General features: G+C 39.2%; 1 protein-coding gene across 1 annotated transcript; it reads left to right on the top strand.

Moving 5' to 3' along the window:
* Positions 1–6,036: 6,036 nt before the first annotated feature.
* LOC141809820 (G-protein coupled receptor 83-like) lies at positions 6,037–18,755 on the top strand. The gene is made up of 4 exons (XM_074697023.1): positions 6,037–6,499; positions 9,131–9,256; positions 15,876–16,009; positions 17,032–18,755. Exons 1-4 carry the CDS (start codon positions 6,053–6,055, stop codon positions 17,747–17,749), a joined length of 1,425 nt encoding a protein of 474 aa, XP_074553124.1. The 5' UTR covers positions 6,037–6,052; the 3' UTR covers positions 17,750–18,755.
* Positions 18,756–20,134: the final 1,379 nt, after the last annotated feature.

Genomic DNA, 20,134 nt, shown 5'->3' with positions numbered 1-20,134 from the left:
TACCGTAAACCTGTCAACCCTTCATCACTACCATGATCAGATCATTGTCAGTCAGGGGCTGTAAGCAGTCTCCTTTCAGCACTGCATAGAATACAGTAAAACCTTGAGAAAATCTGTAGAGAAAGTGACACGTTTTTTTTTCTCAGCAATGGGAGCAAGCTAAATGGCCTCTCATGTGGGTAATGCACCAGCCGTGACAAGTTCCTCATACAACCCCACTTAAATGAAAACAAACCTTGAACTGTCTTTTAAGTATTAATGCTCAGATACACCCAATTTGATAAATGATTTATTACCTCAAGATCAATCAAATTTCAGGCATGCAAAGTGGCTCCTCAACTTTCATTGTAAGCTTTAGTTGGCTGTCAAAATCTACTGACACTAAACCTTAGGGATATTTCAAAAAGCTAAAGGTAATTACAGAAAATTTGGTATTACATGCATGTCAGAAAAATCTGAATTACTGATTTAAAAAAGCAGTGAAAGCTGACCATGTCACATTCCTTCATGCTGGCTTTCATCATCAATAATCACTCGATAATGAATAAATGAAAGAAAATGAATCCCAGATTCTTGTTGCTTTTGTGTGGGTGTTTCAGGCACATTTTTATTAGTTCTCTTCTGAAAGACCAAGGTTGTCGAAGTCATTAGTGATGAACCAGGGATCATGCCACCTTTATAAGATGACTTGAAAAAATAAATCATCACCCAAACTATGTTCAGCACTATTTTTGTTGCTCTACTGTCAGCATTGCATATTGAAAAAAGACAAACAGTTTTCTACACCAAGCAGGACTGAATGAAATCTCTGTCACCCATTTAATCATCAAAATTAGCACTTTCCAGATGCTGATGAAATTTTGATTTCATTTCCCTCCCACCCAAGGATGACTAGTGGGCAAATGGTGCTTTCAGTTGTACAGAAGGTCCTGAGAAAGTCTACAGCAAGAATTATTTGGCAACTCTGGGACTTAGTATTAACAACTGTTAGCTTTTTTTTTAATTTTCATCCAAGTTAAGTGAGTCAGACAAACTGCTGTAGCCTGCTACCATTTTGAAACCTATAAAGGTCATGTTTTTCCTTTCACACAGGAATTACTGCCAACTGTGATGATTTGGGTTTTCAGTTGTGTTTGTGTTTTTCAAGGTTTTGGATTTACTTGTATGTCTTGATTTTCTTGGTTATTCTTTGTGATTCTTGTCTTGTGTTTCTTTTTTATCTCAGTTATTCTTGTGTGTTCTGTGTTTCCTGTTTTTGTCTTTGGTTTGTGTTCCTCATGGTTCTTGTCATGTGTAGGTCTTTTTGTGATTATTATTAGTGTTTCTGTGTTTTGGATTAGTCTAGTCTCCGTCTTGAGCCTCCTTGTGTTTTTGTTTAGTTCTCCTTGCATTTCCCTCTTGCTTGATTGCCTCTCATGTATTTCATCTATGACGTTTCGCACCTGTGGTTGCTTGCTGCCTTGTCTATTGGTGCATTCGAGGCAACCCGTAACTCGTATGTTTCCCAGTTGAAATCTCCGAGTTCCAACCTGAAAGTGTTCCAGGCAATTTACGACTTAGGTTTGAGCGCAAGGAATTCTGGGATGTAAACAAACCAGCATGGCAGAAATTCTAAGATTTATGCTTGGTCATTTCAATTACCAAAGGAGCCTGCAAGTTCTTTATTTAAGTGAAACGGCGCATGAGGTACTTACATTTCACGGCATATGTCGTTGTTTTAAAATGTTTTTTTTTTTTTTTTTGATTAATGCACTGAACACCAGAGTTGCTGCCAATGTGCAATGTGTGAACATTAGACTAGAAGTTTACACTTGTAGCCCAGTGATGAATGATAGCCCCCCCCCCCCCCCCCTCTAGTAGCTATTTCGTGTTAGCGACACATTTGTCCACCGTCTCAGACACATAACAGATTATAGTACATAATCTTGTGTGTAAATTGTGATTGCAACATTCGGATTTTCTTTACATTGTTGTAGAGTCTATTTCTCACCGCGTGTCACGTGCAGCACCACTGCATCTATAGAGACTGCCATATTGTTTTGGCACAGATGTGACGTCACAAGTCGTAACTCGGAGTACATTGATCTGGTACAAGTTCAGGGATCGTAAGTTACGAGTTCGACTGCCGTTCCAGGGCATTTTCACGAGTTACAGGTGGGAAATATACGAGTTACGGTTTGCCTCGAACGCACCATGAATAGTCTCTGTGTTTCTTGAGTTCTTCGTTGATTCAATGTATCCTGTCTGCTTTTGAGGTTTGCAGTTTCCCCACATGTTCTCACGCTTCTAAGATCTCAGTGAGTTTTCTAGCGTTTTGTTTTGTTTCTTTTGAAAAGTTTTTTTGTTGGTTTTGTTCAGTTTTTAGTTTAGTTCAAATGACGACTTCTTGTTTAACTGCGATTGGGTCCCCCTCCATTTCTTTCGTGCTCTGTGGTTCCCTGACAGCCAACTGTTCCCCTCTTTACCAAATTTAAAATACTGCCTTCTTTTATTTCACAGCACTATGTGATGTTGTAATGGAACAATACGAACATTTCATTTTTTGATGCTTTTACTCATTACACATGCATTTGAGATTCAGAGCAATGCAATCAAGGATCTACACAACCTCTTTCTTATTTGGACACAGGTATAAATGTGGGATAGGTGTGTAACCTTCTCATGTCATTTCTGCTGAGAGGGACTTTTCAAATACCGATGTGGTTGAGTAACTTATTCCACCAATAGTGACTTCAGAGGAGAGGAGCCAAGCTGAGGTGTGTAGGTGTTTATGTACCTGGTCTGGCACGTGACTCAGACTTCAGTTGATAAGAAAGTACCAGGCCCCTTTCACCAACAGGATGTGGGGGCAGGTGAAATTTAGTTGCTGCTTTGGCAGCATAGTGTGGAGTGTTTAATTTGATAGAAGTGGCAACTGGGATAGCTGTGCTGTTTGAGATTGGTTGGTTGGCTGGGGACCAGTCGAGCTGCTGCAATCTGGATCCTCCACAGAGGTTTGAATGAACATATAGGATCTAATGGGAGCCTGTACCACGTAAGCATTAGCAAACAATGTGAGCATCATGAACCTTGAAGTTAGCTGCTTATCAACTGAGACACGCAGACCTGAGAAGACCTATGGTGCTAGTTTGTTTGATCCAAGCTGAATAATGATCTGTGGTTATCTGGAGGGACGGACTAAAATGACAAGAAGCTCAGTGCTTAACCAGTTGGGTCAAAGGTGGCATCCCTCTTGTCTTTGAGATACCCTGGAGGTGTGAGGGGATCTGAGTAGAGACTGTGGTGTCATCTGTTGTGAATGACATGAAGAGCTGAGTATCATCTGAATAGCAATGATACATAATACCATGGATAAGAATGAAAGCACAAAGTGAGGTGGTGTATACAGAGAAGAAGCTGCAAGAGCTGGCTTTGAGAAATGTTTGCTAGCTTTGTTAGCTTTGTACATCATATTTCAGAAAATTAGTATCCAAATTACTATCTTGACATGTCTGTTATCAAACTTGTAGATATGTCAAAGTAGAACAATACTACCACAGCTGAATACATACAGAGGTGACGGCAGCACATACTTGAATTCAACCCAATCCTGGCATACACTGTTGTCCTCTACTAAGTATTTTGTTCACACAACTCTATGGGAATGCTAGCGAGTTAAAGGGTTAAGTGCTAATTTATGCTGTTGTCAAAAAACAACTGTACATGAAGTATTAAGTAGGGATGTCCCGATATTACATTTTCACTTCCGATACGATACCGATACTACAGCATTGTGTATTGGCCGATACCAATATTAACCCAATACGATATCAGCATTAAACATGCATACTTTTATTATTTTGTAGTATGTCTGTCATGTTAGAAAAGGCTAAACTAAGTGATATTATTCAGCAAAGAACGGTAGTCAGCAACAGTAGGTATGAGGAAAAACTGACCCATTTATTATTAACCAATGGGTAACAGAAATTTTAACATTAAACATAAGAATATACTAGTAATTGAATAAAATAAAGAATAAATTAGAAGACCCAGAAAATAACCTAAATAAATCAATAAAAACAGCAGGAGTGGAGTCTGGAATGGACTGCTTATATCAGAGATTGTAGATGCATTCCGATATAATCCAATACTTGTTTTTTTGCTGATATCGGACCGATATCGATATAAATATCGGACTGAGACACCTCTAGTATAAAGCATGTTGTCTGACTTTTATTATGACCAAATGTCAAATTATTTGGGATTAAATGGAGGGACACTGATCAATATGCAAACCTGCTATGCCAAAGTGTATTTGCAAACCTCAGGTATTAGATAAACTAGTACAACAAAATGAATCAGCTCTCTTTCTGTTACTTATGCAGAATCCCTGTGGGACATGATGGAATTGTTTAAAGTGATCAAAAAACTTAACTATAAGATATATCAGGCATTCTTCACCTGTGTCAATTCACACTTAAGGTCACAGAAACAGGAAAAAAACATGATTTAAGCCCTTCCGGGTCAATAACAAATTAACAGAACATTTCTTTTGCAATACCAACAACTCCATTTATAGGAAGACACCCAGCTTTGACCTGTTTTTCATCAGTATTAGTCATGACTTGAATCTTTGGATAACTGTGACACAGTTTCAAAGGAACAGTCTACATATTTGTTCATTCAAGGGGGAAAGGACAGGAAAAAAAGGCCATGAGCAACTTTCAAGTGTTTATTGAATGGAGGTCTGATCATCATTTCTGATTCATTCCAGGGTGTCTGGAAATCTCACCTGAAAAGGCTTCTTGCAACACGGTGCCAGGCTGAATTGTGCTTTATATTGCGACTTCTGATCAAGAACAGTATGTTGGCTACACTTACATGAAGATTTCTATCCATTGAGATGAACAAATCTTTGCTGATTGCTATTGATTGGAGGTGGTGGTGTGAAATCCCCCTGGTTTTGCTCTTCACACGGACTGTTTATTTTCTGCAAACACAAACCCTGCTGACATAAGACTGTCAGTTCTTCACAGACCCAAAAAAGCTCTGCAAACAGAACACAGAGGTCTCCCAGTGCTGAAAATCCACAGCTCAAGGACGGACTGTGCATTTTAGAGAAACTCATATTTTGTTGACAACACAATAGTGTCCCTATCCTTTTAAGGGCAGAGCAATATAACCTGACCCAGCATCACCTTACTTACACCTATGATTATGTGTGAAACAGGGACATTTCTTTCTTTAATTTGCCATGCTACTAATGCAATGATAAATAGCACCGGACGAGTTTTGATTGCTTAGCCCAGTTCAGGTACATAAGTTACACAAAGTAAACAGACTTTAAAAACCTGCTGATTTGTTGTGTAAAGAAGAGCAGGAACCTAAATAACACAACACTTGTAATCAATTTCTACATCACAGCGCACAGTATGGAGCTGTTTCCAACGTTTCATCAACACTTCTTTGCACTTGCAGAAAACAGATGTAAATGGTGACTACCTGAGGATGAGGGGGCTGTATTCACTTCGTGAAACTTAATTACAAGCACAGCAAGGAGAAGAACTACACACACACACACAAAACAACAAACACATGCAGAGAAAATTTTGTTCTGGGGGTGAAATTAATTTAGCAAATGGGGTTTCTTATTGCATTTCATCTGGACACGGCTGGACTCCTCAAAGATTTTTCTTTCCATGATACACAAAAAAAGATGACAGTGTTAATCATACTGCTCTTTCTACCTCTGTGAGCCTGCAGAGTCCCATTCTTAATTTCCTGTCCTCACTTTGGCTTTTGTCAGTTAGAGAGGTAAGGTTATTATCCCATGGATGATGAGTATTGCTTTGATGTCAATAGATTTTTTTTAACCAAACGCCAGAAAAATCCCTCTGTTTTTTCTCCTCTCTGTTCATGCCCCCTCCTCTCTCTGGTGCACACATGTAACCACACGCCAGCAGCTTGAACAGCAGCTGAGTTGCTGTCTCGCATTCTTCAACTTGTTGCTGGTGCTTGCAGAGTCTCCTCTTTGCTCCAGTGACACTGAGAAGGAGAGAGCAGCGGGAGCAAAATGAAGGCTCTGTGTGTTTTGATGTCCGTGGTGCTGTTGACTGGAAGCCTTGAACGGACACCAGGAGCAGCAGTGGCGGGACCCCGATTCAACAACTCATCTTTCGAAGGATTAATTGCTCTCATGGAGCAACCATTTAACATTTCGGGTCAGCTGAGTAACCGAACCTCAAGATTTTTCCTGCTGGACTTTGACGAAGGCATGCTGGAGGACTGGAGGTCTCTGGCCAGTAAGAAGTGGCGCGGCGGGGAGTCTCAGGACCGGTGTGTGAAGGCGCTGCTAGTGGCCGCGTACTCTCTCATCATCGTTGTTTCCCTCTTTGGAAATACACTGGTGTGCCATGTGGTGGTGAAAAACAAGCGCACACTGTCCGCCACCAGCCTCTTCATCATGAACCTGGCCGTGGCAGATATCTTCATCACTGTGCTCAACACGCCCTTCACCCTGGTAAGGTCTCCTTTACACCACCTTGAGCTGATGTCCGCTCACCGAGAGGGAAACAGACTGTAAAAAGACAGTTTACTCACTTTAATAAACACTGAGAAAAGTTTCTCTTGTTTTGGGCATGTAAGTGAAACACTCAAATGTTTGATAACTGTAGCAGTTTATGGAAGCCCCAAGAAGACATGTAACCAACTATTATTTTCTTTGATAAAAATAATTTAAAAAAAAATGTTACTTTTCCTCGTGATCTTAATTGAATAAGTAAAATAAATAAATAAATAAATAAATAAAGTGTAGATTGAACGAGAAAAATCTATAAATAAAATTCTGCATTGGAAACACACCCTGAAACTGATAAGAGAGAAACATTAGCATTAGAACACTTGTGTAAAAATAATTCAGTGGCATAACAACAGGTGTTAGCAGCAATAGTGTTTCAAGTTTATTTTCATTCTGATTTTTAATAATTTCAATTACCTTTTTTTTCTTGACTAAAGGCATTTTTGTTTGTTTTTTTCTTGACTTTCTGTCACCTTTTGGATGTGGAGGGGAAGCTTTGTGGGGCTTTAAAATGCTGCTGTCTTCAGCATACACATCAGAATGCAAAAATTAATACAAGGGATTTAAGAATGCATAAGTGGAATCTGCTTTCTCTGCATGCCCGGTCGTAGCTCACTCTCTACACTCCCCTTGTGATGTTTTTTCCTTATGTTTTATCTGGGCTGCGGTGCAAAAAGAGAAAACAGGGGCTGCAGGGTTCGAGATATGAAAGAGACCTGTTTAGACTTTAATATCACTCCCTATCACAGTGGCTGCTGGTGTTATCACCTTCACATGGCGAAGCAAAATACAGTCTGAAAATCATGGCGTCCAGTGCAGAACAGTTGCACCTTCTGCAACATTACATTTACATCACATACACATTACACAAACAAGCTAATAGACTCCAATCACAGATTAAGATTCAGCATTTTTTTTTATCCCAGAAGGCGATTTTAGTTTTCAAGCTACTGGTTAATAAATAAATAAATAAATAAATAAATAAATAAATAAATAGGGAACCCTAAATGGTGGATGGATTCTAAAAGGAGCCCACAGCTTTGTACTGCACTCCAATCATTTTTGAGCAGATCTCAGAATAGAACTGAGACTCCTCTAGTTTTCAACAGAGAAACCATAAAGCCAGCAGATAAATGAAAACATCAGACGACCTTCAGTGAAAGCTTTATTAACTCTTCTCTTAGGCATAACAAGAATTAATTAAATCATTAAGTGCATCCTCTGTTGTCCATCTTTTACAACAACGATCATCTTTGTATTGTCTGTATATTCCAAGTCAGAGTTAAACACTGGGCCAAGATATTTGTATGAATCCACAACTTTGATTTTTTCTTCATGCTGGCTTCAGATCTGAGACAGTTTTTTTTTCCCACAAAACAAACAAACAAAAAAACATGGTTAGCTCCATGGTCTTACATTAACGTGTAGGTAGCACTTGACACCATTACATACAGTGTAATCCTCTGAATGAAGTGGTACATGGTCTATGTTTGAAAAGGATCTTCTCTAGTCTTGAGACTGCTTAAAGCACTTTCACATTGTAAATCATCTTCACTCGTTCATACCCCGAGGGCAAGGTCTACTATAGGTGCAGCTCTGCAGAGCGTATGTGATTTCAATCAGGGGAAATAAGACACAGCACGGAGAAGTGCCTGTACTGCAGGCTGCAAGGCCTGTGACATGCAAGTCTAATAAAGGGACAATACAACAATTGGAGATTTTATCTGAGACTTATTAATCAAGTCATTGTACATTTATTGAGTTTACAACATTATTTTAGGGGTTTCTTCTTTTGTCATGAAACTGTATTTAAAAGAGGATTTTTAAAATCTTAAACCATACATGTCTGGCACCTGTAAGAAAATTCATATTCTAGAGATGTAAAGTTTAATTATTCATGTGTACTCTAATCCTGATGAAAGATAAAAGGAAGTTTACTTGTTCAGTGACGTCACACTCTCTGTTTACTGAATTATAAACTAACCAGATTAACATAACAGTCTACAATCCATTCCCAGGTCTAAAGCACAGTTATCAATGTGTCAAACTGTAACATGACATGATGAAGCCGAAAAGACTGATATAAGCTGTCACCCCAGTGTTCCTCTGCTTTAGTTGCTTGAGGAATCATGTGATTTACTCCAGATTTTATGAAAATGACCAAAAAATATCTTATTATCAGGTGACAAAAGTTGGAAGAAAATACATAAAATGTATGGATGCATGTCCATGTGGAGCCTGTAGAACAGATTGCACATTTTCCTACCATGTTCTCCAAAGAAATGTTTGTATTTCAGTGTGGTCTGCACTGCTCAAAGTGTCGAGTGATGCTTGATGTAGTGACTTTTGATGTTTTGGGTAAAGTGGTCAACGACAGGAGATTTCTCTCAGCTCCTATGTGTTGGTGGTGGCATGCACTGATGTACGATGATGTATGATGCTACTTTTCTGGTCAGAGATGTAAAGTATGAAGCTTTATTTTAATGTATTCATGTGTGCTGTAGTAGGAGATATGCCTGTGACTCCACTCTGTGAAGGCACTCTTTGATATTATGTGTGTGTGTGTGTCCTCAGGTCCGCTTTGTGAACAGCACCTGGATGTTTGGGAGGACAATGTGTCACATCAGCCGTTTTGTGCAGTACTGCTCCCTACACGTGTCCACACTAACTCTCACCGCCATCGCACTGGACCGTCGACAGGTTTGTTATGATCATAAAAAGAAACTTTGCTTTTCTTTTCCTATAGAAAGTTTGGGATTTAATGTGTTAGAAAGCACATGTGCAATGTATTAGAGGTTACACTGAGCAAGAGCAAACACATTGGTCTCATTAATCAGATGTCTGTACAAATAAAAAATGATTGTATGCTAATACCCGCCCACAGACCACAGATCGGCATTTACCAATCTGAACGTGGGCTGAGGGTACGCTCAAATCCCAAGCCAGGTCTAAGTCTGTGTATGCAAGTTCCATATCAGAGGGGAGCACAGTGCAGAGAGTAAAATCTGTCTGTGGGTGAGAATTATCAGATCATAGGAGTGCAGAGCATTTTCAGACAAACAGAGATTCTTATATTTGATATGACACTGAAAAGGTATCAAACAATTCACTCTTCTTCTGCCAATCTCTATAAGATACATCGCTCATCAAAGGTGCTGTGAGGACTAACTGGGAAAGCCAGTGTTCATCCAGGATAAAGACTATTTCCCACGAGAACTTGCAACCACTGTTTTGAAGAGTGACTCTTACCAAAGTGTTGTTCTTTTTAAATCTACTTTTTGTTGTATGAGACAGCCATCTACCGGATACAACACGAAAAGGTTACATATTTAAGAATACTGGTAGTTACATAGTGCTAGTGTTTGAAACGTGACAACATGCAAACTTTGTGAACTCAGTTTTCTTGTAATGTTAGGGAACAACTTTAAAGGTCCCATATTATGCAAAAATCACTTTATTAAGTCTTTTAGTTAAATTTTTGGGCCTTTGGCTTTCCTCCCAGCCCACAAAATGTGATATTTAATGACAAAACCTGTACTTAGTAGTGCTTGTGAATGTAAAGTCCTGACCTAAAACGAGCTGTTTGGAATTTCCGGCGTTTGCCGACGTCAGCGAGTCCCTTTTTTGAATAATCAGGAGCAAGTCTGACCTGATTGGTCCACTGGAGCAAATACCCCCTAAGCTCCTCCCCGCCCACTCCTCTCCCTGCATCTGGAGAGAAATCTCTCTAGCAATGGAAACCTCGGACCCTGGAAATGTGAGTATTTTAAATGCTGTGTGCTGTGGAGCAGGTGTAAGAGCTTTTCCTCAGTGTCCCCCCTGTCTCTGTGTTAGCTTCAGGATGCTAACTGTAGCTGCGGTTAGCCTGTTGTTTTAGCCTGTAATGTTATGGTAAACGAGCTTCGCTGTTTTCTAAACTTTGTGCACTCAGAGCTTGTGACGCCGCTTTCAGTGACGCGGAAGAGCAAGGCGGTGTCAGCGATGGCTCATTCACATATGAAGGTCACGCCCACTAAATCAGAGCGTTCTGAACAGAGGGGCTATGAGAGCCTGGAAACAATGCTGCTGTGCTTGATTTATTGGCTTTTTGGACCAAAACATGTTACTACCATTTCATGAAGACATCAATGATCCATATTAAACTGCAGAAAAGGAGCATAATATGGGACCTTTAACCTCACCCAGCAGAGCAAACCTCAATCTTATTTTATTGATGGACTCTCAAGTCTATCAATAGCAAACTTTACATCAAACCCAATAAGGAAAAGAGAAAGTGAAAATCATACAAAAGAGATAGAATGACAGATGAGGCCTAAAGAAATGTTAACACTTAAATAGTTGTAAAACCATTATAAAGGGAGAGCTAGATACTTCCAGACTTATGGTTAAATTATAATTTCTGAGATGTATGCAATACTCATGCAGGTCTTTGAGGCATAGGCACATTTCTTTTTAATCAACATATTTTTTTACTTGTATTTATAAATCAAATGATGGATTCTTAATGTATCATAATCGAAGGGAAATATGAAAGTACATGCTGGTGTTGCAGTGTGTTTTAAATGCCATTAAGCTGCACCAGTGATTTTATAAAGCAGTATAATTTTCTCTGTTTATGACCACTCTGGCTACAAGATGAAAAGCTTTTTGAAGCACAGACAAACCCCGTTTCTCCCCTTGACCTGACCATTTGAGTTCTGATGAAATACATGCAGGAGCTAACTAACATACTCACCAACCTGCTCCTACATCTAATTTTTTTGCTGCAACAGGTATAGCATCCAGAGCTATTTGTGGTTTTCTATATACTTTAAACACTGACCTGGCTATTATAAATTGGTGCAGAGTTTCCCTTTTTCATGATCTTGAGCTAGATTGGACATTCTGTTTAAAAAAAGTTTACAAGATTTATAAATAAACATGCATTGTTCCACAAGTTTAGAGTCAAAGGGCGCAACAATCCTTGGTTTTCGGCTGAGATCGGAAACCTTCTTAAAGAAAGAGATGCTGCCAGGGCTGAAGTTGACTGGCTTAAATTTCGCCAACTTCAAATTCGATGTACCTCTCTATTCAAAAAAGCCAAATCTGAGTTTTATCTTTCAGTAATTTTCAAAATTTTGACAACCCAAAGAAGTTTTAGCATGCAGTGAAGACTTCTTCTGGTCCATTGTTTAATGGTGAAATTCCAAAATGTTCAGGTTGTGAGTCCTATGTACTATCTGAATAGTCTGAGTTTCAATGTTGTTGTTTTTTATCTGGTTAAATAAAAGTTGAATCAATAAAATACTGTTTTTTTTCAACACTGAAAATGAAATTAAAGGTGGTGTGAACTTTCAAACTGAGTCTGTAAGATTTACAGGAATATTCAAACTCCTCTAGAAACCAGTGTCTGCTCCTTATGTGATTCAGCACCATGGACAGCTCTGGCTGCCGTACAATTGCATGTGGGAAGAGCCATTTCTTGAGTTTTCATCAGGGAGAAGGTGTTAAGTGTGGACCTCCCCAGCTTTACCCTTTGCAATAAAAAAGCCCAATCAAAATGCCCACCCACCAAACAACCTTTCACTTTAAAAGTGGGCTTCTGAGAGGACTCTGACACACTCTCCTTATTCTGATTCAGTATTTTTCACCATGGAAATAGAAGACAGAAGAATAGTGATGAAAAGTTTCAAGACAGCCTCAGAATAGTTTGGTTTGCTTTTGTCACAAAGCAGTTATTGAGATAATCTAACGTCCACAAAACTCCTTAGGAGAGCGAAACCTCACAAACTAACTTGAAGTGTGTACCTTACAAGGCACTGAACCAGGGTCTGCCCAGTTTTACTTCTGACGTTACAATGCTTCACAAATAAATTACCAAAGTGCAGAATGTAAAGAAAAAAAACATCCTTTAAGTGCAGCTCCATGGAAACTGAGCAGAAAAGACTGAGTTGTATACAAAACGCCTACAAACTGGACACTGAACAGGATTAATGTGCCACACGGCCCATTAACAAAAAAGGAAATAGAAGCTATTTGGCACACTCATACACACATACACTTGAACAGTTTGAAGTCTTTGTGTATGAGTCACTGTAGAATGACTCATAAAAGGTTTAACATGCAGAGAATCTGTGCACATTACCTAATTTTTCAACAAGGGGTTATAATGATGGCAAGTCAATGGTTCTGGTTCATAAAGAAAAAAACCTGACAATATCTCACTCAAACAAGAACTTCTGGAGTAAAAGTTATATAACTGTCACTTTATCTGTTTTTCTCTATAGGTCAAGTTGTTATCACAGACATGTCATGACAAACGGGGGAAGTAAGGTGTAGAGGAGAGCAAGACTAAGAAAGAAGGTGTTGTGTTTCTCCAAGGACAAATATGAAGTGGACATAATGAACATATCTTATTTTTCACACCTTACAAAAGCTGCATCTAATTAAACTCAGGTGTTACTAATTGGAGCAAGATATGAACTCAAAAAGGCAGGCCACACACAGGTAGAGTCAGTAGCTACGGTTGCACGAGGAGTTTTTCGTTTTTCCGAGTGGAATCTTTCTGAGTGACTTTCCCGAAAACAATAGTAGACATGGAAAGGAATATCCTAATCTCTATTTTACGTGCGCCGCTATAATCAAACAGAATAGTCAATGGGGCATGCGCAAACAAACGTAAACCAACGTAAACAAGTTGAGGAACGTCGCTAGTTGCGTCGTACGTCATATCTGAGCATGCGCTGAAAGAACGCACCCGAACAACTTTCCATTCGAGTGGATCGAGTCGAGTGGAGACATGATACCTCAATCGGTATGGGGAAAGGATTGTTTCACGCCTGTGACCGATTAAATGTCCATTCGGATTGGCACTTTTCTTTCGGAATGAGGTGTATACAAAGGTTAAATTCTTTCCGTTTGAGCAAATAAACCGAATGCAAGCTGAATATTTGGTTCCATGTATACGTGGCTACTGCAGAGTCAGAGTTAAGAGCAGTTAGAAGAAGTAGTTTAACTTTAAAAGTGCACTCGAACCAGAAACGAAAGACATGAATAACCAAACAAACAAGATGAGACACGATGTGTGCTGCTCCAACGTCTCCCACTCCAACTCTTGAGACATCCAGGTAACATTATGCTGGGTCAAAAAACAACCTGCTTTCCTTAGAGTCCTTCTTCAAAAATGATTTGCCCTAACAGAAGCCCTCTCTTGATCTCTATTTTTCTTTAATAATATTTTAGTTTCATAGTTAATGGTGAAAACAACCACAATTTACTGACAAAAACAACTCTTAAAAACACACAAGGAGAAGAGCCCCAAATGAGCTATTATTTTTCTTTTTAAATGAATGTGAATAAAAAGCAAATTTGTTGGTCTTATAATATTTTTTTCACTAAATTTAAAAGTCAGCTATGTCAGAAGGTATTGTTTAAAGGTATTGTTGTCAAAGTCAAATTGGCATTGTCTCCTGAGTAAATTGAAGCATCTCAGCGTTGCCTGGAGGGAATTTAATGTAAGTTCATTTTTCTGCTTTAATATATCTACAAAAAAATCATGTTGAACACTTGGATAACTTCTCCTGAGTTTCAACTTTCACGTGTGAGCACAGCCAGTTACAGAGGGATTTGTCCCTGGTGCCATGTCTATTTTTAAGTATAGAAATGTGAGATGTAATCCAAGAAAAAATTCTGTTATAATTCTGTATCACCTGCACACTGGCACTTCACCTTTGTAACTTCTCTCTTTGAGCTGGGTGCAGTGAAAACTAGAACTCTGTAACTTGCTGAAAAAACGTAGGCTTTAAGGTTTACAGTCATCACACAGAGAAAGTGGAAAACAGGGCAAGGAAAGAAATTTAAAATTGAGACTCTGGAATGGCAGGTGCCTTAATAATAATAATAATAATAAAAAAAGAGTATATAACAATAAAAACAGACAAAAATTAAATAAAAAGGACACAAATGTGTTTAAAGAAATGCAGTTCTGCCAAAGAGATTCTAATTATAGCTTTTAATGGAGGTTTTTAGTCATGCTGCTGAAGTACCTGTGATTAAAAGCTTTTATTAATGGGTTTTTAAAAATCACCTCTAATGGAGACATTAGGCTGGTTTGGCTGGAAGCTCAGACCACAGATGCTCTCTGATGTGTCTCTGAGATGTGAACAGATTATGTGACAAATGGGCACAAAATGTCTCAACTGGATATCTGGCTGAATATTTTCAATCTTCAGGATTTTTATTCATAGGTTTTGGCTTTTGGTCCACAGTGTTCCAGTAAATAAAAATACATTCTTTCAAGTGGCAGATGTACTTCCAGCTTTGCCCCTTCAGATAATATTAAAGGACTGCTCTTTTTCCATGTTGTTAAAAATAATTTCTGATACAATAAAACAAAAGTGTAAAATATTGATTAGAAAAGAAGGTGCAGCCCAGTGGCTGAGTTTGTTGTTGAAAGATTTTCAGTGCTGAGAACAGCAGAGTGGACCACCTCAGCTGTGACCTCTCTGAACTCTCCATTCTTTCTTTTTTTGTCTTCATACAGCAGAAATGTGGTACTAACTAGGTCCTCAGTGGTTTGGGTCCATATGTCGAGGCACTTTAACAGTCTACACAGGAGTTCTTTGGCCATCCAAGACTGTGGTTTTACTTCAAACATGAGCGTTAAACTCACTTGACACCCACGCTCTGTCCTCGTTCAGACTTTGGACTATGAGGCACTTTGGATGTCGGGGGCAGGAGGGCAGATGTTCAAGTACTCTCATCTCCCCTCTCTGTATGAGCCGGAACTGCTGCATTGTGGGTTTGAAATCTTTCAGTACAAACAACCCTTCTAAGTTTCAAATGACTAAAAACCACCAGATAGTTAGATTTCAAGTTTAAGTAAGTCTTCTTTGTCATAGTTTCCTTGAAATTTGAATGATCCTTTTCAATAGTTTTGGTTGCTTTTCAAAGATTGTCAGCAACTAAGTGCTTTTCTTTCCTTCTCCTCGTTCTTACTTTGTTGAAGATTTTTTTTTCTGCCCTTTCTATTACTTTTCTCTTACCCCTTTGTGATGAAGTATCATTAAAGGAGAATAATACTCCTGATCAAATCTTTCATTCGCCCGACCCTCATACTCAGTTCTGCTGCTCATCACAGAAATGCTTGGTCCTTACAAGAGCAGCAACATTTAAAAGAGAGATAAACAGGCTTTCCAACAATACACGATTTCTTTCCTTTAGAGGTGAATTATTTTTACTCTTCTTGTATTGATCAAATTGTATGTGTTTGTGTGTGTGTGTGTGTGTGTGTGTGTGTGTGTGTGTGTGTGTGTGTGTGTGTGTGTGTGTGTGGTCTCAGGTGATCTTGCATCCTTTAAGACCTCGCATGTCTCTGGCACAAGGTGGAGCCTGGGTCACAGCAATCTGGATAATGGCCAGCTGTTTCTCCCTTCCCCATGCGATCTACCAGAAACTCTTGACTTTTACATACAGGTAAAATATAATTCATTTAAACATCTCTATCAAACGTTATCAATCAGAGGATGGATACATTTTAGTAGGTGATAGAATAGAGAGATTTCACCATGTGGTATGGATTCTTAATCTTCATTATGAAATCAAAAACCAATATTATGCGACTATTTGACTAAAAAAACAAGAGGTAAAAAAACTAACTGTCAGATTCAGCAGGGATGCCTCAGAATGACTGCATTTCAGAATGTCACTCTGAGACATTTTGGCATCCGGTGTAACAAAACACATTGTCTCTTTTTCTCTTGTGCTCCAAAACAGTGATGCAAAGTTTGTGATAGCTAAGATGAAGTTTGAGTTTTATATTTTGGCATTTCTTTGTCTTTCTAACTCACTTTCCAGTTCCCATAATAAACAGAGTCAAAGCTTTTAAAAAAAAAAAAGGTTTCTGTCTTTAGTTTATTTTAGTTTACATCAGTGATCTCTTCTTTATGCAGAGTCTGTACGAACCAACCTTCCCGTTTCACCACCTGCTATAGGACCTCGTTATTAACATAATTACAGCCTTAAAAGTCATTTGACCGTTTCAGGTGGCAGAGAGGTGTAGGAGAAAAACGGAGTGGGAGGGGAAAGGAGGAACTCATGGGAAATATAAATAGAAGTGTCAAGGATACTTCTGTATGTGCTTAGCTGAATTCAAGCGGTGTCGTATAGAATCGGATCACAGATTAACAAATGCTATGACACCTTTTTTTTTTCAGGCAGCTTACACCTTAATCACCCAGCATCTTTATCAGCCTTCTCTCTGCTGTTTCTTCATGATTGGAGCCAAAACCAGTGCATTTACTGTCTCACTTTCATGACAGCATGAGCAATAGAAACACCACTGCTAGAGGTTAAAGGGTAATTTTACTGTTTTCTGTCACCTTCCAGATAAAAGGCTCCAAGAAAGTTCTTTAGATAATTCAAAATAAAGATATATTGAATGTGGAAGCCTTGATCCCTGACTAAATGTGTCATCAACCTGTATGTCTCCTAACCAGTAAAGAAAAAGAGCGCAGCCTGTGTGTCCCAGACTTCCCCGAGCCTTCAGATGTCTACTGGCAGTACATCGACCTCCTGACCTTCGTATTGCTTTACATGCTGCCCCTTCTCATCATCACTGCGTCTTACACCACAGTGGCCTGCCGGCTGTGGCGCCACAATGCCATCGGTGACACCACCACAGCTCAGCACGCTGCTCAGAAAAGAAAGCGGCGGCGGACGCTGGCCATGCTGCTCCTGGTGGTCGGAGTTTTCGCCGTCTGCTGGTTCCCGCTCAACTGTTACGTTGTGCTGCTGTCCAGCCAGGCCATTCACTCCTCTAACGCCATCTACTTCTGCTTTCACTGGCTGGCCATGAGCTCCACCTGCTACAACCCTTTCATCTACTGCTGCCTGAACCCCACCTTCAGGCAGGAGCTGAGGCAGCTGGTGGATATGTGCAAAGGGAAACGCAGGGTGGCTGTCAGGATGGAGCCAGATCTTGGCCCGGCAGCTGCCCCGGCTCCTCAACACAGGGAAGCCTGGCCTGACAACAACCAGTCCCCCAGCCAGAGAAGTGCTCTGTCCCACCCAGGCCACGGCTCCTCAAACCAGAGTCACGCCTCCTCCAGTCAGTCCCACAACCTAAAACACACACATGTGCTGTTCACTGCCAGACAGGCTCTGACTGGAAGAACTGATGTCCTCTCTGTGGAGCCAATCGTAGCTGTGAGCTGAATGAGCACTACATGATGAGATGTTATTCCCAGTGAAACACAACCAGCAGGGCATTTTATTGCAAGCTAAAGAGGACAGAAATTTCATCAGTCTGACTCAGCTCACACAAAAGGATCTTGTGATGGTTCTGCATTTGTAAAAGATTTCCTTGTTGTTTTATCCACTTCGATTTCTACAGGGTTGTATAGAATTTTATTCTCTATCTGCAGCAGAGGTTTTCAAAAGTGAAGACCTGACCTCTAAAAAAATATTTAAAAAATCTATTTTCAAGCTTAATAGAGCATCTGTTGCGAAGTCGTCTCAGTGTCTTCTTCAGCTTCAGTTGCAGATTTCATCTTAACGATATAACTTTTCTGTCTTTCAGACTGTCTATATTATGATATGGATGGATAGACATGACAGTTGGCTTATTGTTGTGCTCAGGATGCAGGTCCTCGATAATTATGCTACAGCACCATGACTGAATGCCTGTGATCTTCTTGGGAATGACCTCTTTGTCTGCCTGATATTGTGAAACACCAGGCGTTGGTATCGGTGCTGTGATGTTTATGTCAGCTCTGTACGACTGGCTGAGCAACACGTTTCCCTAACCCCCTAATCTTCAAGATACTGTGAAAAAAAAATCCATCCTATGTGTTTGACAGAAACTGTTGGCCATTAAGACTACCCAGGCTGAGTCTCAGTAAGCAAGCGTGAGTCATGTTGAGAATTAAATCATGAATACATCCACCACAAGATCATTTCAGACCTGTCAATATATTAATGTGTGTTAAAAATAACATCTATATCTAGTGGGTGTAAGTAAACAACTCCAGAGTGGAGGTTAGTGAGTTTTCAAGCAAACAACATGTGCACTCTTTAAAAAGAAAAAATCAAACATTTGTACATATTGTCCAACTATAATTAGACAGATGGAATCCTCTTAGAAGAAAAATCCAAAAGAAAGATAAATAAGAGGAAAAGAAAAAGAATATATACATACATATATATATATACACACAAAAGAAATGACATTGTAAGAAAAAAGCGTGACACATGGGGTTATTCTCCACAACAAATTTATTTTCCTGAAGTTTCAGAGAAAAGGTGATCTGTTCCATTGTATATATTCCATAAACTAAATCATACCAGTCTTTTGCTGATGGATTAACTGGCTGGAGCCCTTTTTTTTTTGTTATCGCATTTCTGGCGGCAATGCTTTAGATTTCAACTGAATATATTTTCTGGCTTGTAGATAGATGCAGGTTACCAGTATAGAGTTGGTCCCATTCAAAGATAACATTTGATCCTCCCACTTACTTACAAGCCCAGAACAGGTGGTAATGATTTGCTTCCTGTGAACCACAATTTATCCAACAGCTAGAAAAACCTAAATACAGGGATGTCTGTACGGATGTAATAAAATATCGAATCAGACTCTACGGGCTGAATGTTCTCCATGAAATCAAACTTGTGAAACTTGCAGTATTTGACCCTAGCTTTATCAGAAATTTTTCAATTTTCTTGCTTTTCACATTTTTGTATAATAAAGGTAGTAGTTTCTGTTTCCCCTTTTAGCCCGTTGTACAACCTTGAGATGATTTTTAGCTTGGAGTCCCCTGTATGAGCTCTTATTAAAACATTAAGTAGATTATTCTGAAACACTTTTTATGATTAGAATGTTTAAATTGTGCTGTATTTGAAGAAATCTGAAGAAATGGCAATCATTTAAACCAAAGACTCTTTACAGTGTTTGAAAATTTCTTAATTTTTGCTGGTTGAAGAAGGTACAAAACAGAACTCTCTTCCTCTTCAGAAGAGAGGCCTTGTTTTGCCCATCTCTTGCAGGTGAAATCCAGTTCATTAGAGCCAAAGTCAATGTCGTGTGAGCACCACCTCAAAATCTTTATCTCATCAGACATACCAGTCCTAGATATAACATTAAACCATGTTTTCATGGATAAATTGATACAGATAATACCTTTATCCATTAGGATTTTTGCCAATCTTTTATCACCTTGGCATGCCTGGATTGGGACTGGCTCTGACAAGGTCTCTTTAATTTTCCATCTTGCTTGGTAATCAGTTACATCAGCAAGCCAGTGTTCTCAATTGGGCAGATATACAATAATCAGAAGGGGAAGTCTATCCTATTCTTTTTCAATTGAAGAGTTTAAAATCTTATCCTTGGTATTTTCCCTTGCCATTGAGACCGTGTTAAGAGTCTTTCCCACTCATTGCATTGTTTACCAGTTCAGTTAATTGGAAGAGTCTGGCACAGGTATAATGTTCTAGACAAGATGTTCATTCTAACAGACTCAATATGTGATTCAAAGCTTAATATTGGAATGAAGTTCCATCTCCTTTCATCTTCTCGTGTTTGATCAATGGGACAAAATTAAGTTT

Source organism: Halichoeres trimaculatus, unplaced genomic scaffold, assembly GCF_033239565.1.
Source record: "Halichoeres trimaculatus isolate MK-OKI-2021-1 unplaced genomic scaffold, fHalTri1.1 fHalTri1_scaffold_2, whole genome shotgun sequence".
NCBI lineage: Eukaryota > Metazoa > Chordata > Actinopteri > Labriformes > Labridae > Halichoeres > Halichoeres trimaculatus.
This window is presented reverse-complemented; position numbering and strand designations above follow the sequence as displayed.